The 16,758-nt window shown below is 42.3% G+C and overlaps 2 protein-coding genes across 2 annotated transcripts; both read left to right on the top strand.

Annotated features, from left to right (window-relative positions):
- Window positions 1-662: 662 nt before the first annotated feature.
- Window positions 663-6,399, top strand: LOC107389905 (inner centromere protein A). Its single transcript, XM_015966313.3, has 7 exons — window positions 663-1,371; window positions 3,236-3,874; window positions 3,968-4,058; window positions 4,136-4,214; window positions 4,300-5,197; window positions 5,343-5,488; window positions 5,589-6,399. Exons 2-7 carry the CDS (start codon window positions 3,236-3,238, stop codon window positions 5,755-5,757), a joined length of 2,022 nt encoding a protein of 673 aa, XP_015821799.2. The 5' UTR covers window positions 663-1,371; the 3' UTR covers window positions 5,758-6,399.
- Window positions 6,400-7,127: 728 nt separating this feature from the next.
- Window positions 7,128-14,818, top strand: acp6 (acid phosphatase 6, lysophosphatidic). The gene is made up of 11 exons (XM_015966317.3): window positions 7,128-7,261; window positions 8,106-8,331; window positions 8,576-8,704; window positions 11,413-11,543; window positions 11,624-11,703; window positions 11,787-11,874; window positions 12,062-12,194; window positions 13,987-14,087; window positions 14,165-14,257; window positions 14,345-14,510; window positions 14,604-14,818. The coding sequence occupies exons 2-11, from the start codon at window positions 8,113-8,115 to the stop codon at window positions 14,733-14,735; spliced, it is 1,272 nt and encodes a 423-aa protein (XP_015821803.1). The 5' UTR covers window positions 7,128-7,261; window positions 8,106-8,112; the 3' UTR covers window positions 14,736-14,818.
- The last annotated feature ends 1,940 nt before the right edge of the window (window positions 14,819-16,758 follow it).

The raw sequence follows: 16,758 nt of genomic DNA, 5'->3' as shown, positions 1-16,758 counted from the left end.
GAGCAACTCCAGAGTGGTAGAAAGTCCAACCCCTCTCAAGGAAACTGGTTCCAGAGCCATGCATTGAGGTGAGTCCGACTATATCTAGTCGGAACCTCTCAACCTCACACACCAATTCAGGCTCCAGAGAGGTGACATTCCATGTGCCAAGAGCCAGCTTCTGTAGCCGAGGATCAGATCGCCATGGTCCCCGCCCTCGACTATCACCCGTCACACACTGCACCCGACCCCGTTGGCTCCCCCACGAGTGGCGAGCCCATGGGAAGGGGGACCTATGTGTCCTCTTCGGGCTGTGCCTGGCCGGGCTCCATGGGTGAAAGCCTGCGCCACCAGGCGCTCGCCAATGTGCCCCACCTCCAGACCTGGCTCCAGAGGGGGGCCCCGGTGACCCATGTCCGTGCGAGGGAACACGGTTTCCATTTATATAATTCATCATAAGAGGTCTCTGGGCTGCTCTTTGTCTGATCCCTCACCTAGGACCTGTTTGCCGTGGGTGACCCTACCAGAGGCAGAAAGCCTCAGATAACTTAGCTCCTAGGATCATTGAGACACTCAAACCCCTCCACCACAGTAAGGTGGCAGCCCAGGGAGAGGATTAACACAAGGATTAACATAATACTGTGCTGGTTGTAGGGATGCACCGATACTGGTATCGGGATACGATACTGGTATCGGTATCAGTAAAAGTTAACCGATACCAGGAACCGATACCAATGCAGTTGCTTGAAAATGGCTTCACTGTAACTTGTCATTTCTGTTCACCTAATATTTTAGTTTTGTGATGATTTTTATTCATATATTTTACTTTTTATTTACCTCGCAGTATTTTCCTGTTGAAAGCAAAGAAGAAAATAAAATCTGTATTCCAAATCATTGCATTTTTTGTGTGGTAGAAGTATAGGTATCTGTAATCGGTATCTGCGAGTATTCTGATCCAATTATCGGTATCGTATCGGTTTGGAAAAAAGTGGTATTGTTGCATCCCTTAGCTGGTTGTGGATTGTTGTTTGCCATTGTTAGATTCTTTTTGTACATTTTGTTGTGATATTGTGTTTCCCTAGTTTGGCTTCTGGTATTAGCCTTATTATTTCTTTTATTTACTTCGTTATTTCTTTAGTGTTTTGGTATTTGGTGGCATTTACTTTCAAGAGGTCCACACTCCACTCCAGTAGGTGGCAGTAATGCACCTAAGCATTACTTGCTCATAACCCCCGTAAAACATAAAGAAGAAGAAAGTGAGAGCGGAGAACTAGCAAGTAAAAAAAAACTGCCCAATTCCGCTGTGGGCAGCCTGAACCTCGGACGCAAAAGGTGGCGTCGTGGCCGCTATACTCAACTGTTTTTTCACAGAAGTCCAGCTCTTCCGAACATGTGAGTAGACCATCGACATTAATATAGGAGTAGACATATGCTCTGTCTCAAGCTGACCGGGTGAGCCACTTTATGCAACTTTTAGCCACTTTTGTAGGTTTTGCTGAGTTTTATTGGTTTTGGTGATTTTTTTCTAAATGTGTTTTGCATGTGCACGTTTCTTTGACATTCGCGCAAAAAAAGCGCTTGAATTAGAATAAACTTCCTCCACAACAATCCGTTTATCTTGCACTGCGTCCCGCGGTCCCGCGCGTCCCTGCATGGAAAGCTGCCTGCCACAGGCTTTGAACTCCACTCCAACTACCCCTGGCCCGGCTACTCTTGAACTCGGCTCGCCAACACGCGGTCACGTGGTGCATGCAGGATCTGCGCTGCCTATGAGCGGCTTCTGACAGAACTGAACGCTAAAGCGACTCTTTTCTCATTTCTACAGTGATTTCTTTTTGTGATTATTGACCAGTAATGTGTACTGATTAAGGCACTGACTATGTATTTTATCAAAGCATTTAAGTGTTGGAGCAGCACGAGCAGCATTTATCAGTTTTACATTTTAGAGGGCAGCCAGACTGCAAACATATTGTAGAATACATTGTAGTAAAGATCGTCTTTAGCAAAAATAAGTATAATTGTGTATTTAAAAAAGTGTTTGTAAAATACACTGATCAATGTAAGGATTTTATAATATGAGCTTTCTGTTCTCTGCATCCTAGCATAGACCCTATACTTTATGTCCTAATAGACGTAAAGATGTCAATGGTTCAGATCTCTGCTCCTGCTTACCTTCAAATCTACACCCTCAACAATGCATGAGTCAGTGTTTCCAGGATTTAGTCCTATAATCTTCAGTCTGTTTCTTCTCCCTGCCTGCTGTCAGATGAGCTGATCGAAGTTAATTTAAAACAAGTTTTTAAAGACTTGGAGGTAAACGTGTGGCTTTAGATGCTTTAACTCACTATCCAAAATGAACTGCTTTCTGTAGCAGACGTAATTGTTCTACTTTTCATTAATTTTTCATGTGAACGGAGCACAAGCATCTACAACCAGTGATTGTGCTTCCAGCATAACTAGTGTAGTAACTATGGTTAAAACCTTATTAGATGACAAAATAAGTGTGAGTCAGTTGTGCAAAACCAAACATTTTCATATATTTATTTATTAAAATCCAGAGATAACAATAACAGAAAACTGTGTGATAAGTTTAGTCTACATTAACATTTTCAGTCAGGAATTAACATGTTTTACTCTGAAATACACGAGAACCCATAAAAGAACTTCTGCTCAGTGAGCTCAGCAGGCTCCAGACTTCTTCAGGACACAGGACCCCTCTCTCTGACATCACAACCCACCAAAGAAGACTGCAACACCTTCAGCTGGAACCAGGCATCCGCTGGTTTCTTCATGGAGCTCCGAGATGTGATGGATATTCTAGAGAGAGAAGCAAGTCTTGTAGGAAGCTGCAGTCTTGCTGTGTAAAGTCAAATAAGCAGCAGATTCATCAGACTGAGATTAAGATTTACAGCTAAACATATCTGTGTGCTGTCTAATGAAGGGCATGTTGGAAATAAAGCCAAAAAAAAAAAGATTGATGGATCTTGCACCAAAACAGGCACACTCCCACCAACCCCTGTCAATTGTTCACTTTGTTACAATTGCAGCCGTTTGCTAAAATCAATGAAATTCATTTTTCTCCTCATTAATGTACACACAGCATCCCATATTGACGGAAAAACACAAAATTGTATGCAGAGTTATTAAAGAAAAGCAGTTGCCTTGAAGTCACTCCTTTGTTATTTTAGCTGCGTGCCGCTAGAGACCGGTTTACCGTGATTTTATGTTTATTGTTTGTTTTTTTACTGTTTTCTAGATGTCGCCAAGGAAGCGAGTGGTCTGTCCCTTGTGCTCCTGTCTGTTTGCAGCCTTGTCCAATCACCTGCGTGTAACCCATGGCGTAAGGAATTTGGAAGAGAGGACTATTCTCCTTAAACTGGCGGGGGGGCGTGTCTTTGTGAGCAACGAACCATGCCCAATTGATGCCTGTCCTCTGGAAAGGGCGTGTCTGGACCGACACCTGAAAACGGGCCACCCCGAGCTGCCCTATTTGGTCAGAATGGAGATCCTGTCCAATGTTAAAAGGCGCGTTGCGCTCAGGCAGCTGCGGCTCCTCCGGCGGTCGGAACCGCAACCACCCATGAACTCTACGCTGGATCAGGACGAGGATCCGGGCGAGGACCCCAGCAGCGTTATCTATGATGCCGTGGCCGCCACAGCTGCGCCCGCAGAGGTCAGGCCGGGCTGCTCTAGCTGTGAGCAGCTAGCACGTGAGCTCAGGGCCCTCACCCTGGAGCTCAGCTCGCTGCGCTTCAAATACTGGAAGATGTATCGCCTACACAAACGGCTCGGGTCCAGGGTGGCGCGTCTATCCCGAAGAACAGATGACGACGGAGACGAGGAGAACGAGAGGGAGGAGCGGCAGCAGCAGGACAGGAGCACCTCTCCCACAGTCGTAGGGTTTTAAAATTAATTACCATTTTTCAATATTAAGTGTCATTGAACTGGATGATTAAAAATAATTATATTTTTGTGTGTTTCGGTCTAGTCTCCTTCCACCCAGTCTACTTCGAGGAGTGGGTCAAAACAGGGTGCTGTCAGGGTCGAGTCCTCTTTGACCTCCACCAGCACACACGCTGGTAAGAAAAGAACCAAACTCATTTAGAAGATTTGAGGAAAAAAGAATTTGCAATCAAAAATGTTTTTATCCATTTAGGGACCCCCTCCACCTCCTCCCATTACACCGGACTCCCAGTCGTTACCGATGTTTGTTCCCTGTCAGTGGAAGCCCAGAGGTAGGAAGCTCTACCTTTGTAAGGTTTAATTCTACAGGTTCACTGCAACATAATTAATATAAATCATGTTATTTATGCTGGTCAGGGGGAAACGACCTCAGCCTGTTATTCCCCAGGTTACGTCAAAAAGACCAAGAAAAAATGTCTTCTGTCAGAAAGCCTCAGCTGGAGATCTGAGCTGGAGATGCTCCTCTGTGCCTGAAGAAGATGATGATGATGAGGTAGTTACCTTGGAGAATACAAGTACCCCTAAGCCACAAACGCCTGCTCCAAGCATTAATGAAATCAAGAAAGAGGAGGAGGCGGCGAGCGAGTTGGATACCGCCGCAGGTCCGAGCACACGGGTGGTCAACAGCTCCACCCAAACAGCAGCTTCCAAAGTAAAACTAGAAACAGAGAGTCAAAGCCAACCTGGAGGGAGGGAGAAAGGGTGCAGTAACAATGGTGCCATGTTAGACAACACAGACACCCCCGTCCTCCAGCAGGAGAACGGGGAATCCAGTCAGAGTGGGAATCAAGGAGAGCAGTCTTTGTCCAACGGAGTGACACACATGGAAAATGATGAAATCGCTGAACCTTCATATGCTCCCCTTTTCGCTGACATCTCTGTGGTGCAGAAGCAGCAGGATCAGCTGCTGGAGCTCATGCAGGACACGGCTCAAGAGAGGGACCGTGTAAAAGAGGAGGTGCAAATACTTAACACCCGGCTGCAGGAGCGGGTCAGCGTAAAGAGTGAGTGCTCTCATCAAGCCTGCCAAACAGAAGTCCAGAAGGACTACAGAAGTCTCTTTGAGAAGGCCAAGAAGAAGGTTCACGATTTGGTGAAGGACAAAGAGTTTTTATCAAACGCTGCTGACATCAGTACCGGCGCTAATGCTGCTCCAGGTGAAGAACCAGATGTCCAAGAGATTTCTCTGCAGGTTGGCGGTCTAGTTCGTGAACTGGATCAGAGAGAAAAGAAGATGGATGAACTTCGCTCCAAGGTTAGGGTCCCAGCTTTGATTGGGGCTGAATTTAGTTATTGAACTACTCTTGAGTGCAGATGTCCTAAATTCTGTTACTGCTTTCTAAAGCTGGTCTGCTTTTCTGCCCTCTTGGGTGTTTTTTTTTCTCTGGCTTCACCAACAGCTGGTCAGTCTGGAGGAGGAGAAGTCGGCTTTAGCGGCCCAGTGTGAAGAGTTCAGGTCAAGTCTGCAGCAAGAACGGGAAACCGCACAATCAGAGGAGGCTGGAGGCTCAGCAGGCTCTGGCTCAACGTCAGAGGACCACGAAAGGTTGGACTGCTGGCAGATCACTTATTTCATGTAGGTTTTAAAGTATGTTTTTTTATTTGTTTAGACTTAAACATGCTTCTTTATTTCCTCGTTCCTATAGTTTGATCAGGCTTCGAAAGAACGTTGGGATTCGTCTCGTCTCCTACATCCCAGATCTGGATTTGGAGCAAGTGAATTATGATTGTACCATCATCGATGAGATCCTGGAGCAGTATGTTAACCGTAGTTGGGATTTGGATGCTGCTTTTCCTCCGTTCACCCTTTGCTGAAGGGCCGAAGGAGACTCCAAACAGAATGGACATCTTCATAGTTCCAAAGCTTCCAACCTCTGGACTTGTAAAACTTCCAGCTTGGTTCTATAGCTGAAGAGAACTTCACAGGTGTTCTGTAGTTTCATAAGAACGTCAGGTCCATCTGGTTTGAGTTTTCAGCTTGTACTTCAGTCTTAGTTTGTGTTTTTGTCTGAGTTCATTTAACTGCAGCAAGTGGATATTTTCAACTAATTGTCAAACCAAAACTTTGATGGCTGACGTGTGTGAAATAATCCATCTTGCAGCCCTAAACTTACACATTTTCAGTTCAAACTGTTGAAATGTTAATTTTGTGTGAAGCTCAGGGAGACTGTTTCTGTTGCATCTGGGATGTTTTACTCTAAGCCGTTTGTGCTATTTAAAAAAAAAACATTATTGTTAAATCACATTTAGTTTGTCATAGTTCTCACACTCGGTTATACATTCTTTTACTACTTTTTTGTTTTCTTATGCTTACAATTTTCACATAGCATCACATTATCTGTCTGCTTGAACAGTTCAGGTGGTGAAAGCAGATTTGGTTAAAAGTGGTTAAAAGTGATGGTTCTGCTCACACGTACGAAAAAATTAAATAAAAATAAATGTGTGTATTTTCTCGTACCTATTTTGTCAGCTGTTTTAACTAATGTTGACCTCAGCAACTTTTACATCAACAACTCAACAAAACAAGATGACTTCAGCTGAATATTTTAGATATTTTTTACGTAATTGTTTCTATTAAAAAATAAGCTGTCATATATGAAATGCCTTAAAATAACTTTTCCATACACATTTAATGGAAAATATATGTAGCAAGAAAATCAATGCCTCATGTTTGACTTAAATGTGAGAGTACACTCAAGCTGCTGCATAAATATACATATATGGACCAACTACTTCAATTGGAATTTTCAATGCAAAAGATTATTGCAAAATTCTTCTAAACAAAACATTTAAAAATGTGTTTAAAAAATCATACTATTACGTCACAATAATTCACCTTTTTAAGAATTTCACCATTAGTACATTATCCCCTTTTTTTCTTACATCAATAAAAAGATTTTGGTGGTTACCAATATGTTTATAAAATAATATGAACTATAATGATGTACATTAAGGAAAGCGATCAATTATATCATTTAAAATTATTAGTTTGAGAAAAATTAGGACTTTGCCAAAACAATTGAGCTGCTTTTATTCATCTCCGCCAGGCGGCGCTAATGTGCTTCAATGAACCGCTTCCCCCGCAAGTCTTCGAAGAAAAAGAAAACGCGTGAGGGTTGGTGATGCATTCTGGATATTGAAGTCCTTCATTTGTACGTTTTACCTTACCTGCGCTGTAAAACGTCACGTATGCGCCTACAGTTCCCACAGCTGACACGTCCTCCTGCCGGGGCGAAGAGTTGCTGCATGAAGCGAAGCCGGCCCGGAATTTCTTTCTAGAAGTAGCCCGTCCTTTTATCTTTTGGCTTCTAAAAATAAAGTAAGTAACGGAACGGCTGACCGTTTTCTTTTGATAATGTCAGCCATTTTTATCTTAGAGACGGATTTCCGTGGCTTGTCAGCAGGTTATACCGGGAAAGTTGTAATAATTTATTCAAACGGTTTTAGTAACACACTTTCAGCTAGCTAAGCAGTCATGTTGAAACAGTATCTGTTGGCTAATTCTGGTTACTGAGTGTAAACACAGGTTATCTTACAGCATTCAGGACCCTATGGTGAAAGCAGGCTAAATAAATATTTAATAGAGGAGCGTTACGCCCCCTAGAGAACACTTTCTTCATGTAACTTCTATTTATCGGCAACCTTTATTATAAAACCTTTATAACTTCATAAAAGTTTCACGCAAGCTTTAGTTATAATGGTGACTGCATAGGTAACACTGGATTTGGCTGAACGTTTAAAGTCAGGTAAGCTTCCTCTGGTAGGATTTAAACCACATTTTCATTTCTTTTCTAAGAGATATTATTTAAACTAAAATGGTATTTGTTCAAATGTTGCTAAAATTGTGGTTTTATTGGATTGAAGGAAATTAAACTACTGCTTCTACCTCTTTTTCCTATTTTATAAGATAATTTAATTTATTGTGACGTTTTCTTGATTCTGTCCAGCAGTAATTTTACATGGAGCATGCCTAAAACCTGTCGCTGTAGATGCACAAGTAGGCGGGAAAAGTCAATGAATTGAAAGAATCAAAACACCGTCATTAAATCTATGGGGACTTAGTTTGCATTTAGTTTAATCGTGTTTTTAAGTGGTATTTAACAATATTTTTAATGTAAATCAGGACACATTTCTTTGTTGTTTTTGAATGATTTTGTTAACAGCCCAGCCATGAGCAAGTTCCTGACTAAAGCAGGACTTTTGGGTTCGGCGTCAGTGGCCCTCGGCTCCATGTTGTGGTCACAACAGAAGACCGAATCAGAACCAGTTGCTTCAAATTCCCCATCGTCAGATCCAAACCTCAGTACTGCCTATGAGCTCAAACTGGTCCAGGTCTTGTTCCGGCACGGTGCTCGAACGCCTCTGAAGTCAATACCTGATGTGCTGGAGGTGAAACTTCTGCACTTTCTTACCTTGTGTCTGTATTCAGTCATTTATCTAAAGCTTTGTGTGTGTGTGTGTGTGTGTGTGTGTGTGTGTGTGTGTGTGTGTGTGTGTGTGTGTGTGTGTGTGTGTGTGTGTGTGTGTGTGTGTGTGTGTGTGTGTGTGTGTGTGTGTGTGTGTGTGTGTGTGTGTGTGTGTGTGTGTGTGTGTGTGTGTGTGTGTGTGTGTGTGTGTGTGTGTGTCATCAAAGGCCCAATGGGTTCCATCGCTCCTGGAGCCTCCACCTCACACGCACATGAACTATGTGGTGACAGATCTTCAGGGTGGACCCAGGCCCCCTTCTGTTGTGGAGGACGGCTATCGGAAGAACATCCTGAGTGTGAGTAGTAGGTGTGCTTTGTGTTGCTGAATAGTGATTCAGTCTTTCACTTCTGACCCTGGTGTTCATTCACTGATGTCAAATAAGATAAATGCTCTCAAATGTGTCATGAGTCAAAACGAGTTTTTCTTTGAGATTAGGAATTTCAAATGTTGCAACAGAGTCGACTTCACCTTCTAATTTTGTTATTTGTAGAAACCTAAAAAGTGACGATGACTTATTAAAGTTTGATTTGATAAAATAGTTTCTCAATCGGTTGGTCCTGCACCAACAGAAATCTGTATCCAGATGGTAGCGACCTGAATCTGCCAAGAGGAGCCTGGCCTTTTTCACTGACCAGGCCTTATGCACATCAATCAGATTATTATGGGATGTGCCAGCAGTTTTGCTGCGCACAACCTGTTCTGCTAGAAGTCCGAACCAGCAGTTGAAGCTAAGTCTGACACAATAAAAGGATAAAACATTCTCATAAAAGTGCCTTTGCTGATGAGTCTGAGTGGGTCCAGGTGGGGGTCAAGGTGTGATCCAGAACACCCCCAGGTACAGGTTCTCAGTTTTATTCTCTTATTTAACGCCAAATCACGACAAGAGTCACCTCGAGGCAATTCACATGATAAACATTCCAATACAGGTCAGTTCATTAAGCCATTCAGTAAAAAGTTTTCTATATAAGGAACCGAGCAGATCAAGAGTCTTTACAGCAATCCTCATACTAAGCAAGCATGTAGTGACATTGGAGAGGAAAACTCCCTTTTAACAGGAAGAAACCTCCAGAGAATCCTGGCTCAGTATAAGCATCCATCCACCACGACTCACAGGGGATTGAGAAGACAAAGTGCGCACACACACACCTACACCTCCGCACACACATACACTCCCCCAAACACATACACAACCAAGTAGTGTTTCTATGGCTACATTGTGATTTCTTGGTAAATATTCTATTTAGTAAGAGATTAACTTTATTGTATTTATCCTAGTGAATCTATAATTAAACGTGTAAACTAGTAGTAGCATATTCAATGTCAAAGAAAGTAAAATGTTATCAGGAGAGGGAGAATGATTATATGGTTAGCATCCATGAGGGCACCACAGCTCAGCAGAACATCATTGTAGCTTCTTCTGGGGAGAAAAACACTTAGAGAAAAAAATAAAGTTAACAGCTGAAATAGCAGGAAATAATGCAGTTAAAGAGCAGATTGTAGAAGAAAGTAGTAGAGTGAAAAGTGGTCAGTATGTCCTCCAGCAGTCTAAGCCTATAGCAGCATAACTACAGAGAAAACTCTGGATAACCTAGCCTTTTAGATGGAGGCATGTTGGAGGTAGTGCAAGGGAGAGTCGTCTTTACCGACTGTACACTCCACCTCCCTCTACTCCCCCACTTGTCCAGATCTAGGCTAACATCAGATTTTAACCATAGGCCCTATCAAATAAAAATGTTTTAAGCCTAGTCTTAAAAGTACACAAGGTGTCTGCCTCACAGACTAAAGCTGGGAGTTGGTTCCACAAAAAAGGAGCCTGATAGGTAAAAGATCTGCCTCCTATCTTATTTTAAAATATTTTAGAAACTACCAGTAACCCTGCAGTCTGCAGTTTCACCCTCCTGCGGAGAGGAGCACAAGCTGATTAACTTTGCTGTTTTATTCTAAAATTAATGATCATCTTGTTGGTTTCAGAAACATTAACCTTTAAAAAGTAAAATTCAGTGGAACCTTTGTCCAGGATCACACTGTTCTCTGATCACTGGTAAAATTTTCTGGTAAAAATGAATCTGCTCTGAAGTAAGTGAGGATAGATCATGTGTAGTCATAATAATAACAATGTGTCCTTCACTCATTCATTCACTAACGTTGGCGGAGCCAGACCACGTGTTGGTCTGCAGTTAGAAGAGCGCCACTCTCATCGTTTCATCCAAGGAGTCTTCATCACATGGTGGCCATGAGAATCAGACCACCATCTCTGTGACAAAAGGAACAACACGTTCCCTCTCAGAACTCTGTTCCTGTGAGATGTCCTCTCTGTCACTAATTATCTGCCTCTCCGCAGCCTTCGTCTTCCTGGACCAAACAGGAAGCTGGGAAATTATTAATCTAATGATTAAAAACAGCCTCATTCCTGAAAATAACAGGCGTCATCAAAGGTTTCGCTCAGCACCTCCTGATGCACAGAAAATGGATTTACTTTTTTATTTACACGTTTAACAATCATCCTCTTATCTTGTTTAAATCCAGCTAACTGTTCTCTTTTCTGGAGGTAGAATAACTACTCTGTTTATTTACTACTGTGTGTGAGATGAGCGATGAGTGGAGCCAGACGGGAAACAAGCTGAAGGAATAAATGTTGAATTGCTTCTTGGTTAAAATTTGGTGGAGAAAAAATGGTTGAGAATTTGGTTTGATTTCATCCAAACTGGACAAGAATAGATGAGCAGACGTTTGAAACGATTTAGGATTTAAAATGACATCTGGTATCGTTTGTTTTGACTAGCTGAAAGAAAAACAAAACAGGCAAGGTTACAAGTCCCATGACTTCCTGTTGCATGTGTTAGCCGCCTCCTGTTGGGTAAAAGTAAATAACCTTTTATAATATATCTTCAATAACTCAGTCAGTGTTTTCTCCTCTTGTTTTTAAAGATGTTCTGGGATTATTTTAAGAATAAATCCGTCTACCTCTGCTGTATCTGAGATAGATTGATTTTTTTACACCAGGGTGGCTCGTTCCCCGGTCAGCTGACCACGATGGGCATGCAGCAGCTGTACGAGCTGGGTGAACGGCTGAGGAAGAGATACGTTGAGGAGAAACCCTTCCTGAGCAACACCTACATCCCTACTGAGGTCTAGTAAGTGACTGAAAATTGGGCTTATGAGGAAACGTGTTTCTATTTTAAACTCCCTCCATGACCTGCTTTCACTGCTCCAGTGTGCGCTCCAGTAACATAGTAAGGACCATCGAATCAGCCAAGTGCCTGCTAGCCGGGCTCTTCCAGCAAAAACAAACAGGTGGAATAAATAATCTGCACGAGTGTTATTTAACTTAATCTCCAGCTCCTCCTGATCTGTTCCGGCCTCTTCTCTACTTCCAGCAACCGTGTCCATCCTCACAACAGACGCAGAATCTGAGATTCTCTACCCTAACTTCCATGGATGCAAGCTGCTCAAAATTCTCAGCGGGTATGTCAGCTCTCCTCCACCTGCCACAGAGTCGCGTCACTTCTCAGACCGCCCCGTGCACTCTCAGCCAGAAAATGGAATCTAGAATCATGTGCAGTGCAAAATTACAAGCAGAGTGGAGATGCCTTTGACAGGTTGTCACTGTGTGTCTGTGTCTCGCCGCTGACACGGTGTGTGTTCTTTGCAGCCACCGCTGGGCCGAGTTGTCCACTCTGCCAGGCATTGCTGCAGACCTGCAACGCATCCAGAGTGCACTGGGGATCGCTGCTCACCGGCACGTCGACTTCGTCTTCATTAGGGATGACATGGTTGCCAGAGAGGTGACACTGGGATTCTGTGATCCCTGTGACTTTTTCCAGCTTGCAACCCAAGCATCAGAATAGATACGACTCTTATAAAAATCCAACAGCTGCTGGTTATAGTCAGGATAAAAAAAAGTTTCTGCAGATTTTAACAAGCTAGGATGATGAGATGAAACGTTTGTGAGTTTGGGAAATGTTAGTTTAATGAGCAAATTTTTACTATAAAGCCAAATAAAAACATTTTTGCACTAAAAAGAAGGTTTTACATCCAAATCTAAGATACTTTGATTTCCTGTCTAAACTCACGGGCCAATTTATTGGGTACACTTTTCAAACTTCCCGTTAACACAGATTACTAATCAGCCAATCAAATGGTGGCAACTCAGTGCATTTAGGCATGTAGACATGGTCAAGATGATCCGCTGCAGTTCCAACCGAGCTTCAAAATGGAGAAGAAAGGTGATTCATGTGACTTTGAGTGTGGCATGGTTGTTGGTGCCAGACAGGCTGGTCTGAGTATTTCTGAAATTACTGATCCTCTGGGATTGTTCCATACAACCACCTCTATGGTTTATAGAGAATGGTCCGAAAAAGGGAAAACATCTAGTGAGCGGCAGTTCTGTGGGTGAAATGCCTTGTTGATGCCAGAGGAGAATGGCCAGAGTGGTTCAAGCTGATAGAAAGGCAACAGTAACTCAAATAACACCTCTCACAACACGTGGAACCTTGAGGTAGATGGACTACAGCAGCAGAAGACCACACCAGGTGCCACTCCTTTCAGCTAAGAACAGAAAACAGGCTACAATTAACACAGGGTCACCAAGACTGATCAATAGAAGATTGGAAAAATGTTGCCTGGTCTGATGAGTCTCCATTTCTGATGCAACATTCAGATGATGGGGTCAGAATTTGGCATCAGCAACATGAAAGCATGGATCCATCCTGCCTTGTATTAATGGTTCAGGCTGGTGGTGGTGGTGTGATGGTGTGGGGGAGATTTTATTGGCACACTTTGGGCCCCTTAGTAGTAATTGATCATCACTGCGACGCCACAGCCTACCTGAGTATTGTTGCTGACCATGGCCATCCCTTTATGACCACAGTGTACCCATCTTCTGATGGCTACTTCCAGCAGGATAATGCACCATGTCATAAAGCTAAAATAATCTCAGACTGGTTTCTTGAACATGACAATGAGTTCACTGTACTCAAGTGGCCTCCACATTCACCAGATCTCAATCCAATAGAACACCTTTGGGATGTGGTGGAACGGGAGATTTACATCATGGATCTGCAGCCGACAAATCTGCAGCAGCCGTGTGATGCTATCATGTCAATATGGACCTCAGAGGCATGTTTCCAGTACCTTGTTGATTCTATGTTACGAAGGATTAAGGAAGCTCTGAAGGCAAACGGGGGGTCCAACCCATTACTAGCAATGTGCTCTCAATAAAGTAGTCAGTCATGATAAAAGAAAATATTCCCTTTTCAGTTTCAGAGTTTTACTTAAAAGACAAAATAACAGTGATACAATTTTGACCAAGCTCTCAAAATGAATCATATCTAACCTCAGGTTCCATCATGCCATTATTTATTAAACACAAATGAAAAAGCCGTGTAAAAAAACACGTTTATCTCAAATAATACATTTTTTGAACTAGAAATGCACATTGAAGACACTTCCTTTGTCTTAATTGTAAAACGGTTTAACATTTTTCTGTCTTGATCAACAAATAAAAATGTTAACAAATTTCTTACAACATTTAAATATTTTATGACGAGTGATCAACCTGTTTCTCTAAATCTACAGACACATGGTCTACCCTGTCCTCCGGCGCTGACCTCCTGGAGGAATAAAGTTGAACAGAGAGCTGTGGACGTGATGTGCCACATCTACCAACCCAGCAAAAGGTTTAAACACACCTTGTCAGGTAAAATGATGCCTTTCTGTCAGGATCTAAACTAATTCTTTGCCATGTCTACGACAGGGAGAACTTGCAGCTGTGTGTGGGACCCCTCCTGCATCAACTGTTGGACAACATGGAGAAGAAACTGCAGGGCAGCTCCTCAGCATCAACCAGGTTGGACACCTCGTGAAGGACACTCGTCTCTCTCACGCAAATCTATCAGCTTCTCAGTGATTCACTGATAACTCTTCTCTCTAACAGGAAGTTATTTCTGTACTCCGTGCATGACACCACTCTGATCCCCTGCCTCATGGCTCTGGGGCTTTTTGACATGAGATGGCCACCGTACGCAGCTGACCTGACTCTGGAGTTGCACCAGAATCGACAAACCAGCGAGCCTTTTGTTAAAGTTACATATTTAGGACAAGTAAGGATTGACACACTGCTTAAATGTTCACACACACACACACACACACACACACTTTTCTCTTTCTTATGTAGGTTTCTTCTTGTTCCACAGGACCAACTCATCCCAGGTTGCAGTGGAGTCTACTGCCCCCTGCAGGAGTTCAAACAAGCCCTGTCAGGATACACACTGACCTCTGACCCCTATCGGTCGCTCTGTAACAGCACAGGTTTACCCGAACCCTGAAAACCCGTTGACCTCTCTCACACACACACACACACACACACACACACACACACACACACACACACACACACACACACACACACCTATAAACCACATCATATTTTTTAACTTTTAAAACATTTTTCTGGTCTCGCTCCATCCAGCTAGTATTATTACAGAAACATTAACATGTTATTTTAAATTAATGTAATCTTTAATCACAACACACATAAAAAAGTTTTGCTAGTGTTTACTGTTTACTTCTGTGCACAGGTGTGTTTACCTGCATATTTCTATGCTTTATTAGGGTTAAAGTTATTTTATCTGCATTTTGCCAACAAATAATTATTTTTAAGCAGGCAAAGTAAAGTGGCAACACATTAAGATTTAACTAATCACCCAAAATAAAAACAATGCATGACTTTCACCTGTAAAGAGACATTTACAGTAACGGAACGTATGACTGGTTGCCCCAGATAATGTTTATTTAAATGAAAGGACGCTTCACCAGTTGGAGACGCTTATTTATGAATGTAATGTTTTTTTTTTAAGATTGACCAAATAAGCCTTTTTATAAGCATATATGTATATTTAGGATAAGTTGTGGTTTTAAAGAATGAAGCTTAATATAAAAAAATCCCAGTTTGAACTTTTAAAAAGTTTTCCTGTGAAACTTGTTGCACTTATACACAATTTTTTTAAACATTCTTCCCGAATGTTTTGAGCCTTTTGAGTGAATTTAATGTTAGAGGACTTTATGCCTAATCGGGTGGAAATGTAAATGCTGTTTAAAAATGTATGAAGTTTGAATAGATGAGCTATAAATGCAGATTTTATTCACCATTTAGCCTCTTTTTTTTCCCCCTCCATCACATTTGTTGTGTGAAGCGCTCTGAGTAAACTCTAATTTCCCTCAGGGATTAATAAATTCTTTTGGAATTGAATTGAACTTGCGACTGAAAACAAGTCAATGAGCTCCTTTGACTAGTCGACATGTTGGACTAGGTGTGAACATTCCAGACCAACATGAACAGAAACAAGCGCACACACACGCCATAGACAACATGTATATACCAAAACAATATCTTTTATTTGTAGTCCATCACCACAGCCCTGGTAGGCTATTCTGCACCAAAGCCAATGGAGAAACACATGACAAGCTTATACAATAGAGAAAAGAGGAAGCCAACTGGATGGAAAGCAGTACATGTTTACATTTCAGCGTGTCTCACTCTGGACACACCTGCCGTACTAAACTGGTACCAGATCTACCTAGCTCTAAGTCTACATTACCTGCTCTTGCACTCCAGCCACTCCTGTCCCATTCTGTCGACCGTCAAGGAGGGTGGGGGTGAGGGGGATTATTGCTGTGGGAATGATTATTACCCAGAGTCAACGAGTCAAAACAAAACAGGAACACAACAAGAACACACATAGCACGTCTGGGTATTAGCAATATTTTTCACGCTGGCGAAAGTTGAATCCTAAAGGTTTCGGAACACTATGTCTGAACGTCGTCCACGACTTGAAATGGACTGGAGATGATGGTGCCGTAGAGCTGCCAGGATCTTCACATTGCTCTCAAATGTAAAAATAGAATAAAAAAAAAAGAACAGAAAAGAAGACGCTTTCTGCAGGTGGTCCATGTTTGTGCTTTTTTTAATAATACTATTATCTTAATGAGGTCATAGTTTGGTTTGTTATACACTGGAGTTACAAAGGAAATTAAAATAGACTAAAATTTGAATAGCCCACCAATGGTAAACCGTACAGTATTTTCAGGGGGCGTTCCTCCCCCTATGAAAGTTGGGCAAGAGGACTTGAGAGGTCACTGATAGAATGCCTATACATACAGACACATACACACCACACACAAACATCCAATCTGTCCAGCACACACACACGCGCACACACACTCTCACGTATATACTGTACAGAAACAGTCAAAACAATGGCGCGAGAGACAAAATGGATTTCCACTAAAGTCTTCACAAAGCACAAATTATTCTTCCTCCTTTCTCTGGTTCCATACCACTTTGTGACA

This window comes from Nothobranchius furzeri, chromosome 14, assembly GCF_043380555.1.
Source record: "Nothobranchius furzeri strain GRZ-AD chromosome 14, NfurGRZ-RIMD1, whole genome shotgun sequence".
Lineage (NCBI taxonomy): Eukaryota > Metazoa > Chordata > Actinopteri > Cyprinodontiformes > Nothobranchiidae > Nothobranchius > Nothobranchius furzeri.
The sequence above is the reverse complement of the archived record's forward strand: the minus strand, read 5'-3'. Positions and strand labels throughout refer to the sequence as shown.

What these genes read in the sequence shown, in the direction of transcription:
- LOC107389905 (XM_015966313.3), top strand. Translation starts at nt 3,236, where the DNA reads ATGTCGCCAAGGAAGCGAGTGGTCTGTCCCTTGTGCTCCTGTCTGTTT. An exon ending in CTCCACCAGCACACACGCTG is followed by an intron (nt 4,059 to 4,135) that starts GTAAGAAAAGAA and finishes TTATCCATTTAG; the next exon opens with GGACCCCCTCCACCTCCTCC. An exon ending in TGGATGAACTTCGCTCCAAG is followed by an intron (nt 5,198 to 5,342) that starts GTTAGGGTCCCA and finishes CTTCACCAACAG; the next exon opens with CTGGTCAGTCTGGAGGAGGA.
- acp6 (XM_015966317.3), top strand. Translation starts at nt 8,113, where the DNA reads ATGAGCAAGTTCCTGACTAAAGCAGGACTTTTGGGTTCGGCGTCAGTG. An exon ending in CTTCCAGCAAAAACAAACAG is followed by an intron (nt 11,704 to 11,786) that starts GTGGAATAAATA and finishes CTCTACTTCCAG; the next exon opens with CAACCGTGTCCATCCTCACA. An exon ending in CTGCTCAAAATTCTCAGCGG is followed by an intron (nt 11,875 to 12,061) that starts GTATGTCAGCTC and finishes TGTTCTTTGCAG; the next exon opens with CCACCGCTGGGCCGAGTTGT.